We start from the raw sequence: 25,000 nt of genomic DNA on the forward strand, positions 1-25,000 counted from the left end.
TACCCCATAATGACAATGTGATTTTTTTTTCTTTTTTAAATGTGCAAATGTTTAAAAATTTTAAAAAAAAAAAAAAATTATCTAATGTACATAAGTATTCACAGCCATTGCTCAATACTTTGTTGATGCACCTTTGGCAGCAATTACATACCTCAAGTCTTTTTGAATACGATGCCGCAAGCTTGGCACACCTTTTTCTCTTTGCAGCACCTCTCCAGCTCCATCAGGTTGAATGGGAAGCGTTGGCTTTCATCCAGGATGTCTCTGTACATTGCTGCATTCATCTTTCCCTCGATCCTGCTTTGTCTCCCAGTTCTTTCCTCTGAAAAACATCACCACACCATGATCCTGCCACCACCATGTTTCACTGTAGGGATGGTATTGGCCTGGTGATGAGCGGTGCCTGATTTCCTCCAAACATGATGCCTATATTGCACACACATACATACAAACATATGCACACACACACACATTTATTCATACAGTACATATATACATACATACGTACCTTCCCTCATACATACATTTGTGCACACATATGTATATACCCTCTTACATAGGTACATACATACATACATACATCCACATGCACATTCAGTGTACAAACATACATATACACATACATGTACATATACATTCACTGTACAAACATACATATACACATACTGTACATATACATTCACCATACAAACATACATATACACATACATGTACATATACATTCACTGTACAAACATACATATACACATACATGTACATATACATTCACCATACAAACATACATATACACATACATGTACATATACATTCACTGTACAAACATACATATACACATACTGTACATATACATTCACCATACAAACATACATATACACATGCATGTACATATACATTCACTGTACTACAGTTTGTCGCTACATCTGTAAGTGCAAGTTAAAACTCTACTATGCAAAGCGAAAGCAGTTTATCAACAACACCCAGAAACGCCGCCCCCTGCGCTGGGCCCGAGGTCATCTAAGATGTCCTGATGCAAAGTGGAAAAGTGTTCTGTGGTCTGACGAGTCCACATTTCAAAGCGGAAAAGAACCATCTGAATTGTTATAGGCGCAAAGCAGAAAAGCCAGCATCTGTGATGGTATGGGGGTGTATTAGTGCCCAAGACATGGGTAACTTACACATCTGTGAAGGCGCCATTAATGCTGAAAGGTACATACAGGTTTTGGAGCAACATATGTTGCCATCCAAGCAACGTTATCATGGACGCCCCTGCTTATTTCAGCAACTAATGCCAAGCCACGTGTTACAACAGCGTGGCTTCATAGTAAAAGAGTGCGGGTACTAGACTGGCCTGCCTGTAGTCCAGACCTGTCTCCCATTGAAAATGTGTGGCGCATTATGAAGCCTAAAATACCACAACGGAGACCTCCGGACTGTTGAACAACTTAAGCTGTACATCAAGCAAGAATGGGGAAGAATTCCACCCGAAAAGCTTCAAAAATGTGTCTCCTCAATTCCCAAACGTCTTCTGAGTGTTGTTAAAAGGAAAGGCCATGTAACACAGTGGTAAAAATGCCCCTGTGCCAACTTTTTTGCAATGTGTTGCTGCCATTGAATTCTAAGTTAATGATTATTTGCAAAAAAAAATAAAACTGTGTGTCTCAGTTCGAACATTAAATATCTTGTCTTTGCAGTCTATTCAATTGAATATAAGTTGAGAAGGATTTGCAAATCAATGTATTCTGTTTTTATTTCTCTAACACAACACCATTTGGAAAATGTAATACTTTCCGGATGCACTGTACATCCATGCACTCAAAACTGAGCTTTAGCAATTCACTACACTATCAATGTAAGTAGTACAAGTACCTGCCATGGTACACTGCAAAAGTAAGATTAAATATCTCAAATAAGGGTGATATTTGCTTAATTTCTGTCTGATAAGATAATTCTTCTCACTAAGCAGATTTTATGTTAGAGTGTTTTACTTGTTTTAAGGGTTTTGGTCCTAAATGATCTCAGTAAGATATTACAGCTTGTTGCTGAGATTTGATGACCTATATTGAGTAAAACATGCTTGAAACTAGAATATCAACTGTTGCAAAGCTGTGTCATCAACACTCACAAGTATAAAACTGCTTTTTTAAAGTAATCATTTCTTATTTCAAGCATGAAAAAAATAATCACGACTTTGACACAATTGTGTCTCATAATCAAAACAGATGACAGCCAAATGGACTTTGAATTGAATAGAATAGAATGGACTTTATTGTGATTATATTTGCATATAACGAGATTAAGGACTCCAATTTAAGGTGCGGTAGTGGGAACCAATATGGGATAAAAATAAATTACACAAGAAGTGATAAAGATAAAAAATAAGAATTGAAATAAACAGACTAGTATCCAATACAAATAATAAGCAATCCTGTACAATATACAAAACAATATACAAAACACTGTACAATATACAGAACAAGACAAGAGTACCGGAGTAATAACAATCCGTGTCGGATGTATTGCACTCGAAGGGTAATATTGCACATGGGTAGGATATTATATAGGGGTGAATTATTTATTATTAGTTTGAGTTCGAGTTCTCAAATTTGAGTTGGAGTTGGAGTTCTTTGCTGTTTTATTTTCAATGAAACAATAGAAAATACATACTCATATAGTAGTCCAGTTGTTATTAGTGAGAATATACTTATTTTAAGGTATTTTTGGGTTCATTGATTTGACTTGTTTTGGAAAGTCTTGACAAGCCACATTTTCTTGTTCTATTGGCAGATAATTCTGCTTAGTTCAAATAAAATACCCCTCATTTTTGTATTTTTTTTTCTTCTTGTTTTTGAACACTGACTTTTTGCAGTGTATACACTGCAAAAACTGATATCTAAGTAAGATTAAATATCTCAAATAAGGGTGATATTTAGAGATGTCCGATAATATCGGCCTGCCGATATTATCGGCCGATAAATGCTTTAAAATGTAATATCGGAAATTATCGGTATCGTTTTTTTTATTATCGGTATCGTTTTTATTTTTTATTTTTATTTTTTATTTTTTTATCAAATCAACATAAAAAACACAAGATACACTTACAATTAGTGCACCAACCCAAAAAAACTCCCTCCCCTCATTCACACAAAAGGGTTGTTTATTTCTGTTATTAATATTCTGGTTCCTACATTATATATCAACATATATCAATACAGTCTGCAAGGGATACAGTCCGTAAGCACACATGATTGTGCGTGCTGCTGGTCCACTAATAGTACTAACCTTTAACACTTCATTTTACTCATTTTCATTAATTACTAGTTTCTATGTAACTGTTTTTATATTGTTTTACTTTCTTTTGTATTCAAGAAAATGTTTTTAATTTATTTATCTTATTTTATTTTATTTAAAAAAACAACAACCTTATCTTCACCATACCTGGTTGTCCAAATTAGGCATAATAATGTGTTAATTCCACGACTGTATATATCGGTATCGGTTGATATCGGTATCGGTAATTAAAGAGTTGGACAATATCGGAATATCGGATATCGGCAAAAAGCCATTATCGGACATCCCCAGTGATATTTGCTTATTTTCTGTCTGATAAGATCATTCTTCTCACTAAGCAGATTTTATGTTAGAGTGTTTTACTTGTTTTAAGTGTTTTGGTCCTAAATGATCTCAGTAAGATATTACAGCTTGTTGCTGAGATTTGATGACCTATATTGAGTAAAACATGCTTGAAACTAGAATATCAACTGTTGCAAAGCTGTGTCATCAACACTCACAAGTAGAAAACTACTTTTTCAAAGTAATAATTTCAACCATGATGCCAAGCGCATATCATTATGTCAAGATAATGGCACTAGCATTTACTTCATTTAAGAATATGTTTCAACATATTGGGAAAAAAGGTCTCTTTTTTTCTACCAAGAAAAGTGCACTTGTTATTAGTGAGAATATACTTATTTTAAAGTATTTTTGGGTTCATTGAGGTTAGCTAATTTTACTTGTTTTGGAAAGTCTTGACAAGCCGAATTGTCTTGTTCTATTGGCAGATAATGTTGCTTAGTTCAAGTAAAATACCCCTCATTTTTGTATTTTTTTCTTCTTGTTTTTGAACACTGACTTTTTGCAGTGTACTCTTTGGTTGTCAGACACAAGTGCAAGCATAACATGCACACAAGCTCAAATGACATCATAACTTTATGCCTGCAGGGCTTGGTAACCTCCTACTGCTGATAGGCTGACAGGGAAAAGGGTTGGGAAGGTCTAATAAAAGTATGAACACATGTAGAGTCCAAGTAAAAACATATCAGCATTGCATGTGGAGTCGCCACGACCGGAAAATAAGGTAAGACCACTTTAAGATTTATTAAATTACTTTATATTTTTATACCTCATATTTCATAATAAGTTCCAAATACAAGTTAGTTAGTAGTTATTTTCCAAACTGGCTTCGCATGATTATCAAAAAGGGATTTACTGTTTGTGTTCAATCTTCACAAAAATGATACTTAGATATGAAAAGGGATTTGTTATTTTTTTTGTTGTGTATTGTAGGAAAACACTTAGTGTAGTCATGGCAGCCAGCAATAAATCATCACTCACAAGTGACTCATTCAGAACCACGCCTTACCTTCAATGGACTGGCGAGACGTTCAGTGAGCTGGACTGATGACTCCGAATATTACACACTTTCCCTCATCGTAGGGCATTCAATAATATAGTCGAGACCCTCCCTTTTTTATCGGGCTGCCAGATGGCACATTATGGTGCCAGAAAATGATCATATGTTGCAGGATATACAAAAATTCAGCTGTTTGGCCACAATACTCAGCAATATGTTTGGAGGAGAAAAGGTGAAGCCTTTAATCCCAGGAACACCAGGCCTACCGTCAAGCACGGTAGTGGTAGTATTATGCTTTGGGCCTGTTTTGCTGCCAATGGAACTGGTGCTTTACAGAGAGTCAATGGGACAATGAAAAAGGAGGATTAACCTCCAAATTCTTCAGGACAACCTAAAGTCATCAGCCCGGAGGTTGGGTCTTGGGCGCAGTCGGGTGTTCCAACAGGACAATGACCCCCAAACACATGTCAAAAGTGGTAAAGGAATGGCTAAATCAGGCTGGAATTAAGGTTTTAGAATGGCCTTCCCAAAGTCCGGACTTAAACGTGTGGACAATGCTGAAGAAACAAGTCCATGTCAGAAAACCGACAAATTTAGCTGAACTGCACCAATTTTATCAAGTGGAGTAGTCTATAGTTCAACCCGAAGCTTGTGGATGGCTACCAAAAGCGCCTTATTGCAGTGAAACCAAATATTAACATTGCTGTATGTATACTTTTGACCTAGCAGATTTGCTCACATTTTCAGTAGACCCATAATAAATTCATAAAAGAAGCAAACTTCATGAATGTTTTTTATGTGACCAACAAGTATGTGCTCCAATCACTCTATCACATAAAAATAAGAGTTGTAAAAATGATTGGAAACTCAAGACAGCCATGACATTATGTCATTCACAAGTGTATGTCAACTTTTGACCACGACTGTATTCGGCTATGAGCAAATCGAAGAGCGCTTCCTTTCAAGCAGGTTTGCATTTGACCATTCGCTACGGGACTCACGCTCGCCACGGTATGTTTGAGACTTGATTTGGTTTTAACCACTTCATGTGGTAACCCGCCTGTAGAGGGCACCGAGTCAAATAAATAAATACTAATATTTTTCTTTGTGTAATTGCCTGTGCGGTCCATAGCTAAACAACCACTGCTTAGACCCAAAATGTTGAAAGAGCCATATTGGACCAAAAAAACCAAAAACAAATCTGTATGGGGCCGCAAAAAATTAAAAGCCATATTACATGTGTCATGAGATATAAATTTAATTAAGAAGACTTAAAGGAAACTAAATTAGCTCAAATATAGCTACAAATTAGGCATAATGATGCAATATGTACATATAGCTAGCCTAAATAGCATGTTAGCATCGATTAGCTTGCAGTCATGCAGTGACCAAATATGTCTGATTAGCACTTCACACAAGTCAATAACATCAACAAAACTCACCTTTGTGCACTCATGTACAACATTAAAAGTGTGGTGGACAAAATGAGACAGAAAAAGAAGTGGCATAAAACACGTCCTAGAAAGTCGGAGAAAGTTATGCATGTAAACAGACTATACGGTGAGTTCAAGGACCGCCAAAATAAGTAGGACAAAACGGCGCTCGCCAAATACTTGAATAAGTGAAGCATATTTAATATAAACTGTGATTTATAACAATTACGGAGGTTTGTGTCATGTTTGTCCTCCTACAGAAACCATACTAAAACAAAAAAATTGATTTTTTTTCCCCCTCATCTTTTTCCATTCTTCATACATTTTTGAAAAATCTCCAGAGAGCCACTAGGGCGGCGCTAAAGAGCCGCATGCGGCTCTAGAGCCCCGGCTTAGGGGCATACTGTACATGGTATCACATGCATGCATGGACAGTACAGTACAGTACAGTACAGTACAGGTAGTGTAGTCTGAACTCCAACGCAGTCTGATCCAGGACTGTGGTTAACATCTGCTTCGTTTGGATTGGAGGTCAATCAATAAATGGAATCAGATCCAGTTGAAAACTGTCACCATCATAAAACATGTAATAACTGTACGAATAAAAATGTTTCAAATTACATTCCTACTGTAACTGCTATACACGTAAAAAGTTAATAGAATAGAATAGAATAGAAAGTACTTTATTGATCCCTGGGGGAAATTCAGCACCACAGTTCGCTCACAATAGACAATAAACACTTGGGTATTTTTACATGTAAATAATATAATTACAGTCTATTATACAGCATTATTCATATGTGAATAGTATAAATACAGCCTATTATACAGCATTATTCACATGTGAATAATATAAATACAGTCCATTATACAGTATTATTCACATGCGAATAATATAAATACAGTCTATTATACAGCATTATTCACATGTGAATAATGTAAATATAGTCCATTATACAGCATTATTCACATGTGAATAACGTAAATACAGTCTATTATACAGCATTATTCACATGTGAATAATATAAATACAGTCTATTATACAGCATTATTCATATGTGAATAACATAAATACAGTCTATTATACAGCATTATTCACATGTGAATAATATAAATACAGTTTATCATACAGCATTGTTCACATGTGAATAACATAAATACAGTCTATTATACAGCATTATTCACACGTGAATTATGTAAATACAGTCCATTATACAGTATTATTCACATGCAAATAATATAAATACAGTCTATTATACAGCATTATTCACATGTGAATAATGTAAATATAGTCTATTATACAGCATTATTCACATGTGAATAACGTAAATACAGTCTATTATACAGCATTATTCACATGTGAATAACGTAAATACAGTCTATTATACAGCATTATTCACATGTGAATAACATAAATACAGTCTATTACACAGTATTATTCACATGCAAATAATATAAATACAGTCTATTATACAGCATTATTCACATGTGAATAATATAAATACAATCTATTATAAAGCATTATTCGCATGTGAATAACATAAATTAAGTCTGTTGTACAGCATTATTCACATGTGAATAATATAAATACAGACTATTGGGGCGGTATAGCTCGGTTGGTAGAGTGGCCATGCCAGCAACTTAAGGGTTGCAGGTTCGATCCCCACATCCGCCATCTTAGTTACTGCCGTTGTGTCCTTGGGCAAGACACTTTACCCACCTGCTCCCAGTGCCACCCACACTGGTTTAAATGTAACTTAGATATTGGCTTTCACTATGTAAAGCGCTTTGAGTCACTAGAGAAAAGCGCTACATAAATATAATTCACTTCACACTTCACTTCACTTCACTATTATACAGCATTATTCACATGTGAACAATATAAATACAGTCTATTATACAGCATTATTCACACGTGAATTATGTAAATACAGTCTATTATTCAGCATTATTCACATGCGAATTATGTAAATACAGTCTATTATACAGCATTATTCACATGTGAATAACATAAATACAGTCTATTATACAGCATTATTCACATGTGAATAACATAAATACAGTCTATTATACAGCATTATTCACATGTGAATAATGTAAAATACAGTCTATTATACAACATTATTCACATGTGAATAATATAAATACATTATAAACATATACATTAATAAAGGCAAAGATAATTTTTGACCACATGATTGTCACGCAATTTACTTTAATTTACGTGAATTAAATGTAAAATGAGTTGTTTGCTTGTTGCAAAATAAACCTACTTTTCTGTCTTTTTTTCCAACTTAAATAAAAAAATAAAAAAAATACATACAGTATATTGAACTACTCAAAAGGTGTGTTGGCCCATTTCAGGGAACTTTATTGACTTATTGACAAGGTTCCTAAGTCAACGATTGAGTCCTTTGAGTAACAGGGCTGAAAGTAACAGGAGGGGTTTTCAAAAATTGAATGAGCAAATACATCAAACATAGCAGGGCATATATTATTAGCATGTTGACACTTGGCACATAACAATGTAACAACAACAATTTGCATTCAGAAATTAAACAAATAGCTTTGAAAAAATAAATAAATCATTATTTAGGTCACAGAACTGTGTTGTGTCACCATTAAAATGTCACTGAATATACAGAAAAATACATGAATTATTTTACTTTTAGTCCCCCCATTGTCTGAATAGGATTGAATAAAAAGCTGTGAATTAATATTATAATTGTCTCGATAAAAAAAAAAATTGAACTTCAAGTGTAGTGGCAAAATGAATAATGTAAATATATTTTAAAAATGCAATAGAGTGTAATTTTAGTAAGGGTGGACAGACTTTTTTTTTTAGTTGTCATGGTAGTTAAAATAATCTTTTAAATAGTTTGTTATTGAATATGTGGTCAAGTCAATTTAAAGGAAACTTTGCTTAATTCACCAAAAATGCATTTATTCAACAATTCTTATTGTACTGGATGATGCCTGATGGGATGCTTAGTGGCCGTCAACCATGCATTTCTATTTTCCAATCAACAACAACGTGGGTTTATTCACCAACAATTGAATTTGGCGACACACAAAAACATAAAATCCACGAACCTAACAATGTCTTTGTGATTACTTAGATAATAGAGTCAGACTTATTTTTATTGTCATTCAAATTTGAACTTTACAGTACAATAGATAAACAGTCGTGGTCAAAAGTTTACATACACTTGATGTCATGGCTGTCTTGAGTTTCCATTAATTTCTTCAACTCTTATTACTATTGACTATTCCTCTTGACAAAATTGGTGCAGTTCAGCTAAATTTGTTGGTTTTCTGACATGGACTTGTTTCTTCAGCATTGTCCACACGTTTAAGTCAGGACTTTGGGAAGGCCATTCTAAAAACCTTCATTCTAGCCTGATTTAGCCATTCCTTTACCACTTTTGACGTGTGTTTGAGGTCATTGTCCTGTTGGAACACCCAACTGTGCCCCAGACCAATTTTTGTTTCATCTGACCACAGAACTTTCCTCCAGAAGGTCTTATCTTTTGTCCATGTGATGTCAGATGAAACAATTCATTCCAGTAGTTACATTAGGATAGGATAGGATAGGACTTTATTGTCATTGCACAAGTACAACGAAACTATGTTTTCAGCGCAAATCCGTTCACGATTAGACAAACAAACAGTGTACAGGGTTACAGAACAGGAACGCTGATGGGTCGGCACTGGGTGCCCCGTAAAAGATAAGAAAAAGGTAAAACGCTGGGGAAGAAGATGAGTAAAAAAAATACAATCTAGACTGTGCTCCTAAGGAGGCCTAGTCTGGAGTGGGAAAAAACCTCCATGCCATGCACACATAAACATGTTACATTTAATCACGACTCGCAACAGAGGGGCGGGGAGTTGGGGCCCTGGAGGTCGACTGCTGCTATGAAGCGCTGCCAGCCGTCCATCACCCCGAGGGGAAACAAGCGGTGGTGAAGGCGTGGGGGGGGGGGGGGTGTCGATGTAACGTTCATAGGCTGGGGCCGTTCTGCTTGCAAGCAAAAGTTCGATTCCAGGTGTCAATCGGTGTATGCATTAAAAAAAAGAATACAATCTTTCTAGTTAATAGAGTGGAACTGACATTTTCCCATTGTGTCCATGTCTTGCCTTGTTCCACAAGATTGTAAGCGCTCTTCTTCTAACATGAAGCCCATCGCTGACGGCATGTCCCACGTGATACCCAATCACGTTCTGAGGGTGGGTCAAACGATATGTCTGAACCCGGAGCAGGAGACCATCACCCAGTGTTCCAGCCCGGGCAAGCCGGGCAGTCACCGCAACGACTTGGGCCTCGACATTTCCCTGGACAATCTCAACCAGCTCATGCGGGAACTGGATCCGGACTTTGACCCGATCCAGGTCAACAGAAACCACACCTGCATCAGACCAGCTTCAGGTACAGTAGGACTGCGTGCACACCAAAAACACGGTAGGGGGCCCTGCGTTCCCCACCTTTATTGTTAGTGTCCTAGCATGCTAACAATAAAGTGCTAACATTTTTCAAATTGTACACTGTTTTCTCTAATTCCGCAGCGATACACCTCACAGTCATATAACTTAGGTATGTGCAACAAGCTATCTGTTAGCATTTTAACGTTAGCACGCTAGCATGTTACTGTTAGCATGCTAACTTTTTGAGCTACTTTTGCTACCGTTTCACCCAGAACGATATAACTCGATATGTTAGCATGCTAACATTAAAGTGCTAACTTTTTTTTTGCTAAATAAAAAAAAAATTCTCTAATTCCCCAGCCATACACCTTAAAATCATATAACTTGGTATGTGACACTTGTTAACTGTTAGCATGTTAACATTAGCATGCTAGCATGTTAACGTTACCATGCTAGCATTTTACTATTAGCGTGCTAACGTTTTGAGCTACCGTTTCACCCAGAGTGATATAACTCGGTATGTTAGCATGCTAACATTAAAGTGCTAACTTTTTTTTGTGCTAAATGTTATATTTTTTCTCTAATTCCCCAGCCATACACCTTAAAGTCATAAAACTTGGTATGTGACACTTGTTAACTGTTAGCATGTTAGCGTTAGCATGCTAGCATGTTAACATTAGCATGATAGCATGTTAACGTTATCATGCTAGCATGTTACTATTCGCATGCTAACCTTTTGAGCTACTTTTGCTATCGTTTCACCCAGAGTGATATAACTCGATATGTTAGCATGCTAACATTAAAGTGCTAACTTTTTTTTTTTTGCTAAATTAAACAAATGTTCTCTAATTCCCCAGCCATACACCTTAAAATCATATAACTTGGTATGTGACACTTGTTAACTGTTAGCATGTTAACGTTAGCATGTTAGCATGTTAACGTTAGCGTGATAGCATGTTAACGTTATCATGCTAGCATGTTACTATTCGCATGCTAACTTTTTGAGCTACTTTTGCTACCGTTTCACCCAGAGTGATATAACTTGGTATGTGACACTTGTAAACTGTTAGCATGCAAACGATAGCAACTTAAGCTTGCTAACTTTTTCATCCATTTTTACACTTTTTTTTCTACTTCCGCAGACATACACCGTTGAGTCGTATAACTTGGTATATGAAACATGCTGACTGTTATCATGCTATCCTTAGCACACATGCTATGTGTTAGCATTTTAATGTAAACATGCTACTGATTTAGGCTAGCTCTGTGTCAATTAAAACTAACGCATTCAGACACTCGGCACCATCTAATAAGTACGGCGGCTTCCGGCGACCCCCAGGCAGAGGTCCAGGGCACAGATAGCAGGCCCATCAAAATTTCCGCGGGAATTTTCTAGTTTCTCTTAAGTATCCTTTTTGAAAATGGCCTTGCAAATATATATCTGCCGCCTTATCAACATTTCGCTCTCCTTCTTTGTGAGTTTTCTGGGGCTTTCTATGGCTCGTATGGCCACTTCCTGTTTTCGTAACTTGTGATTGGATACTCACTTGGGAGTCCCAAGTGAGTATCCAATCACAGCGTAAGGCCAGCTAGAAGGCCTTACTGACAACAACTCGTGATCTTATTGGCTAGGGCAATTGTCTATCAACCGTATAAACCGGTGGTCAGCAACCCGCGGCTTTCGAGCCGCACGTGGCTCTTTAGTGCCGCCCTGGTGGCTCCCTGGAGCATTTTTTAAAAAAGGATTGAAAATGGAAAAAGATGGGGGGAAAAATATTTTTTGTGTTTTAGTATGTTTTTTGTTTGAGAACAAACATGACATTAACCTTAAAAATTGTTAGAAAGCCCGCTGTGTAATATGTTTGTGTGTATGCTTCACTGATGAGAGTATTTGGCGAACGTCGTTTTGTCCTACTAATTTCGGCCGTTCTTGAACTCACCATAGTGTGGAATGTGACGCAACAGCTTGTTGACATGTAAAATCTTCCACTCCTCCTTTGTCTCATTTTGTCCACCAAAAGTTTTGTGCTGTGCGTGAATGCGCAAAGGTGCGCTTTGTTGATGTTATTGACTTGTTGGAGTGCTAATCAGGCATATTTGGTCAGTGCATAGCTAATCAATGCTAACATGCTATTTAGGCTAGCTATATGTACATCATTATGCCTCATTTGTAGGTATAGTTGAGCTCATTTGATATCCTTTACTTGTATCCTCTTTGTATATAATTTAGTTTTGCATGTCTCATGACACATTATCTGTATGTAATATTGGCTGCATTTCTGTGCCATGTTGTTCCAGACCACAGCAAACATTACCTAGCTTGCCAAAGATTGTAATAAATCCGTTAAAAGAAGACAGCCTGCCGTTTCCTTTAACTCGGACACACAAATCTATACCTTTGGCCATTAAAAGCCAGTAATTTCCTGGAGTTATCTCACCTTCTGAGTAATGACTCATGCTTTCTAATGTTGTAAAAATGTGTAGAATAAATATTACATTTCAACATTTCCGTCAACGACGATTTGCTTCAGCCTGCGACACATAGTCATTTTGATAGTAGGCTATTATAGCTAATTGTGGAGGTTGCCCCCATGTGGGTTCTTCTGACACAAAGATCCTCCGTGAGCCCGGTAGTCTGAGGTAACAAGTAGTCTGGTTTTGCTTCCCAGCAAAACGTCTCTCGCTCTCATGTCTCGGCTCACCAGCAACTCCCAACCACGTCTCTCGCTCCGGCTGCTGCTAATAAGGGCGACGAGGTGATTAGATAACAAGGCCCGGCTGGGCAATCTACTCACTAGCCGCTGTCTTCGAGGCCAATCCTTGCACACCCCCGCTCCGCGGCAGGCCCGCAGGCCACGCCCCCCTCCACACTAATATAGACACTTACTTCATGTGTTGCTTTCATTATAAAAATTATACACGGCTTTTCATTTTTTGCGGCTCCACACAGATTTGTTTTTTTGTAATTTTGGTACAATACGGCTCTTTCAACAATTTTGGGTTGCCGACCCCTGGGTTAAACTAAGGACGAGTAAATGGTGCACCATGTAAAGTTGTCTTTATTACATGATCTATTCATATACGGTACATATCTACCAAGTCTGCTATATTATTACTTTAAGTTGTGCACTTAGTTCTTACTATACTTACTGGCACCAATTTTTTTTCCTTTTTAGTAGCAATGAACTTTATTGTAAGGGTAATTGCGGCACTTTAGTGACTCTGGGACTTCTGCCCAGACCATGAACCACACCCTTAACATCTGAGGCTACATCAAATATGTTGCATTCACTTTGCCTTTGCTTTGAATGAAAATGGAACAATCAGACCTTTTTGTGCATTTCTGTGGACATAATCTTGAGGGAAGCAAACACCTTTCAATAGAAAATGTGCACAACTGCCCGAAACGTGCAAACGCAGTGAACTCTAATGTTCTGAACACAGGATTGCACAGTGCAATGCAAAACAGTACCAACCGGCTAAAACATGCAGATTGCGCCGTCGCCCTTATATGGACATTGCTCACGTTATGCAGCTTTGCCTAACTTTGTATAACTTTGACGACAACGGTTTTTACTTTACTGCGTGCATAAACAGAGTTCTTAGTTTCCATCAACACTAGAGATGCAGGCAGAACCGGATGGGAACGAAAACAAGTTGGAACCACTTTCAGGGATGTTGAAAAAGTGCACCGTTTTTTTTTTTTGTTATGATCGATCCAATTAGGACGGATTACCCCTGTGATGTGCAGGCAGGGACCTGCATGATAACATTTCAGGAGTTGTTTTGTGCGTGTGTACACAGGCCAAACCCTTTTTGGGAGTATAAAATGAAAGCATGAAGTAAAACAGCTTTTTTTCCTGCATGCTTGTTTCTTTACTGTGCTAAAAAACGGGTGTATGAACATCAAAAAATAACAGTTTTAAGGTCGGGGTTGAGTTTGTTTTTGGTACAGTAAAGGAATAAAATACAGAACATAAAACAAAATAAATTGTGTTTAATGATTTTTAAATGAAAGATAAAATTCTGCAATCTGCAAACTGATACATTTTGCTTCACTAATGAGAGTATTTGGCGAATGTGGTTTTGTCCTACTAATTACTAAAAGCCTTTTTTTTTTTTTTTTAGATATATGCATACTAGTTTTAGCTATTTGGCTGTTCTAGTTTTTATTTTTATTTTTTTTTTTTATTATCTTTTTATTTTAATTTTAATTTTAATTTTTTAAATTTTGTATTTTTTTTAATACACTATAGCAATTCGAGGTTGTTTACTCAAAGTAAAGTGCTTTTTACAAATAAAATCTATTATTATTATTATTATTAATTTTGGCGGTTCTTGAACTCACCACAGTGTGGACTGTGATGCAACGGTTTGTTGACATTTAAAACCTTCCACTCCTTCCTTGTCTCATTTTGTCCACCAAAATTTTTGTGCTGTGCATAAATGCACAAATGAGCACTTTTGTTTTATTTATTTATTTATTTATTTCTCATTTCAATGCATTTTCTTTTCTTTTCTTCTATTTTTCTTTTCATTTTTTTTTATTGACATCCAGCATCCGACATTCCTATCACTACATCATATTCACATACATCATACATCTGTTGTCTGCCCTAAATGTCAAAATATTTTTTGTTTATATCCCAACCATACCACCCCCCCAAACAAAGAGAAAGAAACAGCAAAAAAACAAAGTAGTATCTACAAATACATCAATTAAATAAACAAAAAAGAAATAATACATTAATAATAATAATCAGAAATAAAATAAAAGAATATAAACAGATATAAGGTGCGCTTTGATGATGTTATTGACTTGTTGGAGTGGAGAATCAGGCATATTTGGTCAGTGCATGACTGCAAGCTAATCAATGCTAACATGCTATTTAGGCTAGCTGTATGTACATATTGCATCATTATGCCTCATTTGTAGGTATATTTGTGTTAATTTAATATCCTTTACTTTCATCCTCTTTGTATATAATTTATATTTGCATGTCTAATGAAGCGTTATCTGTATGTAATATTGGCTGCATTTCAGATAGTTGTTTGTGTGCCATGTTGTTCCAGACCACAGCAAACATTACCTAGCTTGCCATAGATTGTAATAAATCTATTAGAAGAAGACAGCCTGCCGTTTCCTTTAAGCTGGACACACACATCTATACCTTTATACATTTTGTGCATTTAAGATGCTAAAAGTAATCCAATATTTGTCAACATACTGTGTTATAAACTATATAAATTGTGTTATAGTTCACCGTGTAATAAGGGTAATATCCAATAATATATAGTACGGGCCAAAAGTTTGGACACACCTTCTTATTCCAATTTGTTTTCTTTATTTTCATGACTATTTACATTGTAGATTGTCACTGAAGGCATCAAAACTATGCCACCCGTGCAGTGAAAACCCTTTCAGGTGACTACCTCTTGAAGCTCATCGAGAGAATGCCAAGAGTGTGCAAAACCTAAATCAGCGCAAAGGGTGGCAATTTTGAAGAAACTAGAATATAAAACATGTTTTCAGTTATTTCACCATTTTTTGTTAAGTACATAACTCCACATGTGTTCATTCATAGTGTTGATGCCTTCAGTGACAATCTACAATGTGAATAGTCATGAAAATAAAGAAAACGCATTGAATGAAAAGGTGTGTCCAAACTTTTGGCCTGTACTGTACATCATTAATAACTGGGGCTGTCAAACGATTGAAATATTTAATCACGCTTAATCGCAGTTTGTTCTTAGTGAACTCAGAATTAATCGCAATAATCGCAGATCAATATAATTTTTCGTCAATAATAAGTTTACCCTAGACAGATAATTGTCAAGGTTTTATTACCATGACTAGACCATTAGTTTGCTTTAATTAAACATGAAAGGGCACAAACACGCTTTTAATGACAATACAAAAAATTACTTAAGGACACCAGATTTTCTATTTTGTAAGAATACATAATTTGTATCGATGCTGTGGAAGCACTTGTATTCAGATACACGGTGCTTAGATCCCAGTTTCACGCATTAATAACACAAAATGTGGATTGTTACAATCATGGTTTGATTGTCGATGATGTTTGGTTATGTACTCTGTGATATTTCTACCTGAATAGATGTGGCTCCACACTGTGTATGAACACACACTGTTAGCTGCTAGCTGCTTCTGAGGGACCAACAAGAAATAAAGTATCAGCCAGTGGGGATTGGCCTTTGTGATCCACTTGTAAGGCATTTATTGGCTTTGGCCGATCACATATGGTACTTTTTCACAAAAAATCGTCCGATACTGGTCAATGGCCGATTCATTGGCGCATCCCGACTTTTTACCTATTATAAATGTACAGCATTGATAGTTCCAGCTCAGAGACAACGTTTTCCATTTCTTCTCAAAAATGGTGGCATACCAGGTCCTTCTTATCCACTTGTCTCAGTCCGTTACACCGCAAGGCAAAGTGTTCAAAAACAGAAAACTTTAACAACGGAAGAGAGTCTCTTAGCTCTTGAGTCTCCTTACCGTCATACCTTACCATGACTCCCTCAGCCTCTATGTCGAATGCCTCACCTACATTGCAATGCTGAATGTACACTTAAAATGTGAAAGCTCTGTACCAAAAAAATCTGAATCCTAACACATGTACCGTACTACCCTAATTTTAGCCTTTCCGACTATGAATCATTTTCTCTCCTTCGCAGATGGATGTCGTTCCTCGAAGTCCCCCCCTATCGCCATCCCCAGACCACCGAGTCTCAGCTTTAGTCCTCCAGGTGCAGTGGTCTTTTCTGGATCCCCTTCCTCTTCACAGTCTCTGCTGCCATGTGGGAGTTCACTCCGACAGAATTCCTCGATGCGGCAAGATTTGTCCTGCTCCCAAGGATCCTTACGCCTATCCTACTCCAATAGAAACAGTGCCGCCTCCCTACTCTCCACATCAACATGCTCAGATACCAGCTACATCCTTGGCAGGTACAACTTACTAATTTACTTGCAGCCAATAGAAGTGCATCTATATTTATGTCTTTACCGGTCTTTACGAATGTAAAATACTTAGATTCTTCTGTGACAGTGTCTATCAATGTAGGGTGTAGAGCTGGTCCAATTTTCTTTGACCAGTATGAATACCACATTGCAACTCCTGTATCTGAGGTTGGACTAACAACTGGACTGTTATCTTCGGTGGTCTGGAATACATTTTCCCACAGAGGCTTAAGAGAGTGACTACCCCCTTATAGTTGTAATACCCTGCTGTTACTTCTCTTGAAAAGGGGAACCACTATCCAGCCTACTAAACCAGAGGTACTGTTCCTCACCTCCAGGCAATGGTGCAGAGACATATCAAATATAATATTTCTGCAACATCCAGAGCCTTAAATAATCCAAACCTAGTTTTTTGACAACCTCAACCATGCAGTGCCTCGGTTTGTGACTGTGCTTGCGGTATGGGAGGTCACTGGGATTGAGAAGATCCTCGAAGTATTCCTTAAACCCATGGTAGTGGCAGACTTCTGTCGGCACTTTAGACAGTGTAGACAGAGCACAGCTTCTCCCTTATGAGGCATCAAATGGTTTGACAGAAACTCTTTGAAGTCCACTGGAATTTGTGCTTCATGGTCTTAACAAACTTCCTGCTTCAGGAATATTATAAGTTGGAACTTAACTTCCTGCACAAGTACAAGCACATTCCACACCGTAAAGGTGACATTCCTTGTCCTAAAAATTGCTAACAAATCAGATTTGACTATGAAAATTCTTAGTCACAGACAGTTTCTGGTACAGTAAGTACAGTCATGGTCAAAAGTTACACTTGTTAAGAACATAATGTCATGGCTGTCTTGAGTTTCCAATCATTTCTACAACTCTTATTTTTTTGTGATTGGAGCACATACTTGACCACAGAACTTTCCTCCAGAAGGTCTTATCTTTGTCCATGTGATGTCAGATGAAACAAAAATTGAGCTGTTTGGCCACAATACCCAGCAATACTCAGTGGCCTAGTGGTTAGAGTGTCGGTAGGTTGTGAGTTCAAACCAAAGACTATAACAATGGGACCCATTACCTCCCTGCTTGGCACTCAGCATCAAGGGTTGGAATTGGGGGTTAAATCACCACTGCTCCCCTCACCTCCCAGGGGGTGATCAAGGGTGATGGGTCAAATGCAGAGAATATTTTCGCCACACCTAGTGTGTGTGTGACAATCATTGGTACTTTAACTATAAGAGTTGTAGAAATTATTGGAAACTCAAGACAGCCATGACATTATGTTCTTTACAAGTGTATGTAAACGTTTGACCACGACTGTGTATGATTTTGTTAGGAAGACCAAAATGTAATGTGTTCATATGCCTATTTTTTCTACACAGCACCTTGTCTTTGACCGGTGAAGAAGCCGACTGTCAAGAGTCTATCGTCTACAGTGACGGATGCAGGACAAGGACCTATGACACCCATAGCAATTCTCCTAGGCAGGAGACGCCCAGCAACTATTCGCTTAGCAGTCCTGAACTGTCGCTGTCTGGCTCTTTTACTGATGTCCCTATGTTGCTGATCAATGGCGTACCACACCATGACATGCAGGTCAACACATCTCCCGTATCAGAAAACGGCTCACCGCAGAAGCCATTCACTCCTCACGGTGAGCTGTTGCCTTGTGTCTACAGAGTATTTTACTTATAAATACTTGACTTCATGCAATACATTCCATTCCTCTTTTAGGTTCCCCAGTCTATGGCAGTCAGCCAACAATGACGTTTGTCATGGACTCTTCGAAATTTTGGTTCCGACCAAATATCAGCAGAGCAGAGGGTAAGAATCTCTAACATTTGACCCTTCATGGCAGTGGTTTTTTAGCACAAAATCCCTTTAGACTTAGAGACTTAGACTTCCTTTTATTGTCATTCAAATTTGAACTTTACATTACAGATGAGAACAAAATTTAGTTGCATTAGCTCGTTGTAGTGCAGGATAAAAGAGCAATAAGGTGCAGGTATAAATAAATAGATTACTGTACAGATATATATTGCACTTTTGCATATGCATCCACATTTATGGATGTATGTTATATTGTCTTTATAGTCCAGCCAGTTAATCCGTTTTTGGGGGGATTTAAGGGGATTATTATGATGCGTTCAAGAGTCTTTTAGAGGGAAGAAGCTGTTACAGAACCTGGAGGTTTTGCTACGGAGGCTGTGGAACCTCTTTCTAGAGTCCAGCAGTGAAAACAGTCCTTGGTGGGAGTGGGAGGAGTCTCTGTAGAATTTCTGAGCCCTGGTCAGGCAGCGGCTTTTTTGCGATTTCCCAGATAGAAGGAAGAAGAGTCCTGATGATCTTTTGAACCGTCCTCACCACTCTCTGCAGAGACTTCCAGTCTGAGGCACTGCAGGCTCCAGTCTAGACAGAGATGCAGTCCGGTTAAGTAAACTCAATAACACGTTAACTCGTGATTAATCACAAAAATTATCGCAATAATCATCGACCGTGTTTTCCGGACCATAGGGCGCACCGGATTATAAGGCGCACTGCCGATGAGCGGGTCTAGTCAGGTCTTTTTTCATACTAAAGGCGCACCGGATTATAAGGCGCATTAAAGGGGTCATATTATTGTGGCCCTCCCCTCCCCTTCTCCATCTATGTTCACCGGCGCAGAAAGGTTAAAATAATATTAAGTGTTCATTTATCCATTTCACTCATTATTTATATGTATTCCACATTGTTCTCTGCATTTAAAAGTATAATTATTCTTTATAAAGTGTGTTTTGTGTCTGGGATGGGATAATTAGATTTACATGGTTTCCTTTTTTTTTTTTAATTTTCTTTTATTAATCAATCCAACAAAATAATACACAATAATACCATAATTATACAATTCCAATTCCAAAACCAAAGCAACATTCAGAATAGCAATCAACAGAGCATTTGAGAAGACACGCAAACATGACACAAAACAATCCAAAAGTAGTCAAAAAAAAAAGAATACTATCAACAACAGTATCAATATTAATAATAATTCCAACATAGAAATCCCTCATTGACATTATCATCACAGCCATTTATTTAAAAAAATAACAAAAAAACATTAAAAAAAATGAACAATAGTCATAGTGGCTTACACTTGCTTGACAAAACATTGTGTCCAATATTTTCCACAAAGATACAAGACGTCATATTTACGGTTAATTTAATAGTTAAAACAAATTTGAATAATGGATCCTATATTCCAATACATGACTCATTATTATCTAAACTGAATGCATTTTTGTTCTACCGATATCATTTCCATAGCTAGTGTGTGCCAGTCGGTATGATTTCCTGGTTTCCTTTAAGAAAAATGATTCTCGTACTATTTAAGTGACCTTTTTGAACAAAAACCGAGGTGTCACTGATTATTAATCAATTCTAAATTCTAAACACCAGGAATGATCAAAGACTTCTTTCAAAAATGTTTCATTCATTATAATTATTCTTTATAAAGTGTGTTTTGGGTCTGGGATGGGATAATTGCATATGTATGGTTTCCTTTAAGAAAACTTGTTCCCTTACGATTTAAGTGATTTTTTTTAACAAAAACCGAGGTGTCACTGATTATTAATCAATTCTAAATTCTAAACACCAGGAATTATCAAAGACTTATTTTAAAATGTTTCATTCATTATAATTATTCTTTATAAAGTGTGTTTTGGGTCTGGGATGGGATAATTGCATATGTATGGTTTCCTTTAAGAAAAATAGTTCCCTTACGATTTAAGTGACCTTTTTGAACAAAAACCAAGGTGTCACTGATTATTAATCAATTCTAAATTCTAAACACCAGGAATTATCAAAGACTTATTTTAAAATGTTTAATTCATTATAATTATTCTTTATAAAGTGTGTTTTGGGTCTGGGATGGGATAATTGCATTAATACTGTATATGGTTCCCTTTAAGAAAAATTGTTCCCTTACGATTTAAGTGACCTTTTTGAACAAAAACCGAGGTGTCACTGATTATTAATCAATTCTAAATTCTAAACACCAGGAATGATCAAAGACTTCTTTCAAAAATGTTTCATTCATTATAATTATTCTTTATAAAGTGTGTTTTGTGTCTGGGATGGGATAATTGCATATGTACGGTTTCCTTTAAGAAAACGTGTTCCCTTACGATTTAAGTGACTTTTTTGAACAAAAACCGAGGTGTCACTAATTATTAATCAATTCTAAATTCTAAACACCAGGAATGATCAAAGACTTCTTTCAAAAATGTTTCATTCATTATAATTATTCTTTATAAAGTGTGTTTTGTGTCTGGATGGGATAATTGCTTATATATGGTTTCTTTTAAGAACAATTGTTCCCTTACGATTTAAGTGACCTTTTTGAACAAAAACCGAAGTGTCACTGATTGATAATTCCTAAAGACTTATTTCAAAATGTTTAATTCATTATAATTATTCTTTATAAAGTGTGTTTTGTGTCTGGGATGGGATAATTGCATATACATGGTTTCCTTTAAGAAAACTTGTTCCCTTACGATTTAGGTGACCTTTTTGAACAAAAACCGAGGTGTCACTGATTATTAATCAATTCTAAATTCTAAACACCAGGAATTATCAAAGACTTCTTTCAAAATATTTTATTCATTACGATTACTCTTATAACGAGTTTTTTTTTGTGTTTTTTTTTTGTTTGGTTTTGTATTGTGTAGTTATATTTATATGGTAATTGTTATTCTGTGACTGTAAATTGTTTGCTCGTTTTCTTATTGATGCTTTTATTTGTTTCTGTATTTGTGTAGTTATTATTATATGTTTTTACTTGTAATTGTGTTGAGTTTGTGGACCCCAGGAAGACTAGTGGGTTGTTGGGGCAACCAGCTATCCTTAATAAAAATAAAAATAAAATCAAATAACGGGCTCAAGCCCAGATAAACAGGATTCTTGAGGCATCAATGTTCATTCTTAACATTCAATTACAACATTTTAATCACTACTAGGCATTACATTTCTTTGTTATTGGCTGTTAAGAGTCTGGTGTCCTATAATGACTTATGTCATGTGGATTATATTATTTAATCCGTTATTTTGTTGACGTTCTAGAGGCATTTCATTGGGCCCCAACCTGGGAAGTCAGTTCACATCATGCAATAACAGATGCAGATTTATGTCAATGATAGCATTGTGGTGTTCTATCCATCCTAGCTGAGGCCCTGGTCCGGGACAAAGAACCGGGAACATTTGTGGTGAGAGACAGCACTACCTACAGAGGAAGTTTTGGTCTGGCCATGAAGGCGGATCCAAAGACAACCATAACGTCTGCCACTGCTGATGCGGGTACGTTTTTTCCACAATGTCAACAGTGTTTTGAACAGATGCAAAAAGGATTCCTCCACAAAAAAAACAACATTGCGTTGTCAAGTGATTTCACCAGGCATTTAAAATGGCCTCAGGACTCACTTACCAAACCCAACAGATGGGAATAGGCAAGTCTGTGCACACCCTGTCTCTGGTAGGGCAGAAAAGTTTTTTTGTTTTTCTACAAGCCATTCAGTAGCGGGAGTGTCAAAACAAACAAAAAAACTATCAAACCTCCACAGACATTCCTCCTGAGACACTAAAAAATACAAGTTCCTGGAACCTAATAATCATCTTGGGTAAAAATATTTTTTGGGGTGTGTTCTTCTTCTACTTTGTTTTTTTTTTTACCTGCCTAGCTACTCCGGCAAATCATATTGTTGATGTACAAAACCCAAAACCAGTGAAGTTGTCACGTTGTGTAAATGGTAAATAAAAACAGAATACAATGATTTGCAAATCCTTTTCAACTTATATTCAATTGAATAGACTGCAAAGACAAGATATTTAATGTTCAAACTGAGAAAATCACTTTTTTTTTGTTGCAAATAATCATTAACTTAGAATTTAATGGCAGCAACACATTGCAAGGGCATTTTCACCACTGTGTTACATGGCCTTTCCTTTTAACAACACTCAGTAAACGTATGGAAACTGAGGAACTGTTTTAACACGTGGCTTGTCATTGTCTTGCTGAAATAATCAGGGGCGTCCATTATAACGTTGCTTGGATGGCAACATATGTCGCTCCAAAACATGTATGTACCTTTCAGCATTAATGGTGCCTTCACAGATGTGTAAGTTACCCATGCCTTGGGCACTAATACACCCCCATACCATCACACATGCTGGCTTTTCAACTTTGCCCCTATAACAATCCGGATGGTTCTTTTCCTCTTTGTTCCGGAGGACACGACGTCCACAGTTTCCAAAAACAATTTGAAATGTGGACTCGTCAGACCACAGAACAGTTTTACACTTTGCATCAGTCCAGTGAAGCCGGCGGCGTTTCTGGGTGTTGTTGATAAATGGCTTTCCCTTTGCATAGTAGAGTTTTAACTTGCACTCACAGATGTAGCGACCAACTGTAGTTACTGACAGTGGTTTTCTGAAGTGTCCCTGAGCCCATGTGGTGATACCCTTTACACACTGATGTCGCTTTTTGATGCAGTACCGCCCAACGTCCTTTGTAGTGGATGACGGGGTTTCGTAGTAACTCTTTCATCATCTTTTCTACTGGTTTGATGAGAGGAAAATAATAATGATTATGCAGTCGAATTATAAGGAAGCAGGGAGAGGGTTAATGACGAAGCTAAAAGGCTCGATCGACGTCTGTATGCATAGTTAAAGTTAAAGTACCACACCCTTGGGAGGTGAGGGGAGCAGTGAGCAGCATCGGTAGCCATGCCCGGGAATCATTTCTGGTGATTTAACCCCCAATTCCAACCCTTGATGCTGAGAGCCAAGCAGGGAGGTAATGGGTCCCATTTTTATAGTCTTTGGTATGACTCGGCCGGGGTTTGAACTCCTGACCTACCGATCTCAGGGCGGACACTCTTTGTATATATGTGTGTGTGTTTGTGTGTGTGTGCGTGTGTTTATATATATGCATATACAGTCGTGGTCAAAAGTTTGCATACACTTATAAAGAACATAATGTCATGGCTGTCTTGAGTTTCCAATAATTCCTACAAATCTTGTTTTTTTGTGATAGAGTGATTGGAGCACATACTTGTTGGTCACAAAAAACATTCATGAAGTTTGGTTCATGGTGTTCCTGGGATTAAAGGCCTCACCTTTTCTCCTCCAAACATATTGCTGGGTATTGTGGCCAATTTTTGTTTCATCTGACCACAGAACTTTCCTCCAGAAGGTCTTATCTTTGTCCATGTGATGTCAGATGAAACAAAAATGGAGCTGTTTGGCCACAATACCCAGCAATATGTTTGGAGGAAAAAAGGCGAGACCTTTAATCCCAGGAACACCAGACATACCGTCAAGCATGGTGGTGGTAGTATTATGCTCTGGGCCTGTTTTGCTGCCAATGGAACTGGTGCTTTACAGAGAGTAAATTTGACAATGAAAAAGGAGGATTACCTCCAATCTAAAATCATCAGTCCGGAGGTTGGGTCTTGGGTGCAGTTGGGCGTTCCAACAGGACAATGACGCCAAACACACGTCAAA

At 37.2% G+C, this 25,000-nt stretch overlaps 1 protein-coding gene across 1 annotated transcript in view; it reads left to right on the plus strand.

Annotated features, from left to right (window-relative positions):
- The first annotated feature begins 5,565 nt into the window (after positions 1 to 5,565).
- LOC133633430 (tensin-4-like) overlaps positions 5,566 to 25,000 on the plus strand; it is a 36,349-nt gene continuing 16,914 nt past the window's right edge. The window contains exons 1-6 of the mRNA XM_062025956.1: positions 5,566 to 5,641; positions 10,214 to 10,489; positions 17,185 to 17,455; positions 18,850 to 19,136; positions 19,211 to 19,291; positions 22,664 to 22,795. Coding sequence (XP_061881940.1) covers positions 5,566 to 5,641; positions 10,214 to 10,489; positions 17,185 to 17,455; positions 18,850 to 19,136; positions 19,211 to 19,291; positions 22,664 to 22,795 — 1,123 coding nt within the window. The remainder of the gene's footprint in view (positions 5,642 to 10,213; positions 10,490 to 17,184; positions 17,456 to 18,849; positions 19,137 to 19,210; positions 19,292 to 22,663; positions 22,796 to 25,000) is intronic.

Source organism: Entelurus aequoreus, linkage group LG18 (assembly GCF_033978785.1).
Source record: "Entelurus aequoreus isolate RoL-2023_Sb linkage group LG18, RoL_Eaeq_v1.1, whole genome shotgun sequence".
NCBI classification, from domain to species: domain Eukaryota; kingdom Metazoa; phylum Chordata; class Actinopteri; order Syngnathiformes; family Syngnathidae; genus Entelurus; species Entelurus aequoreus.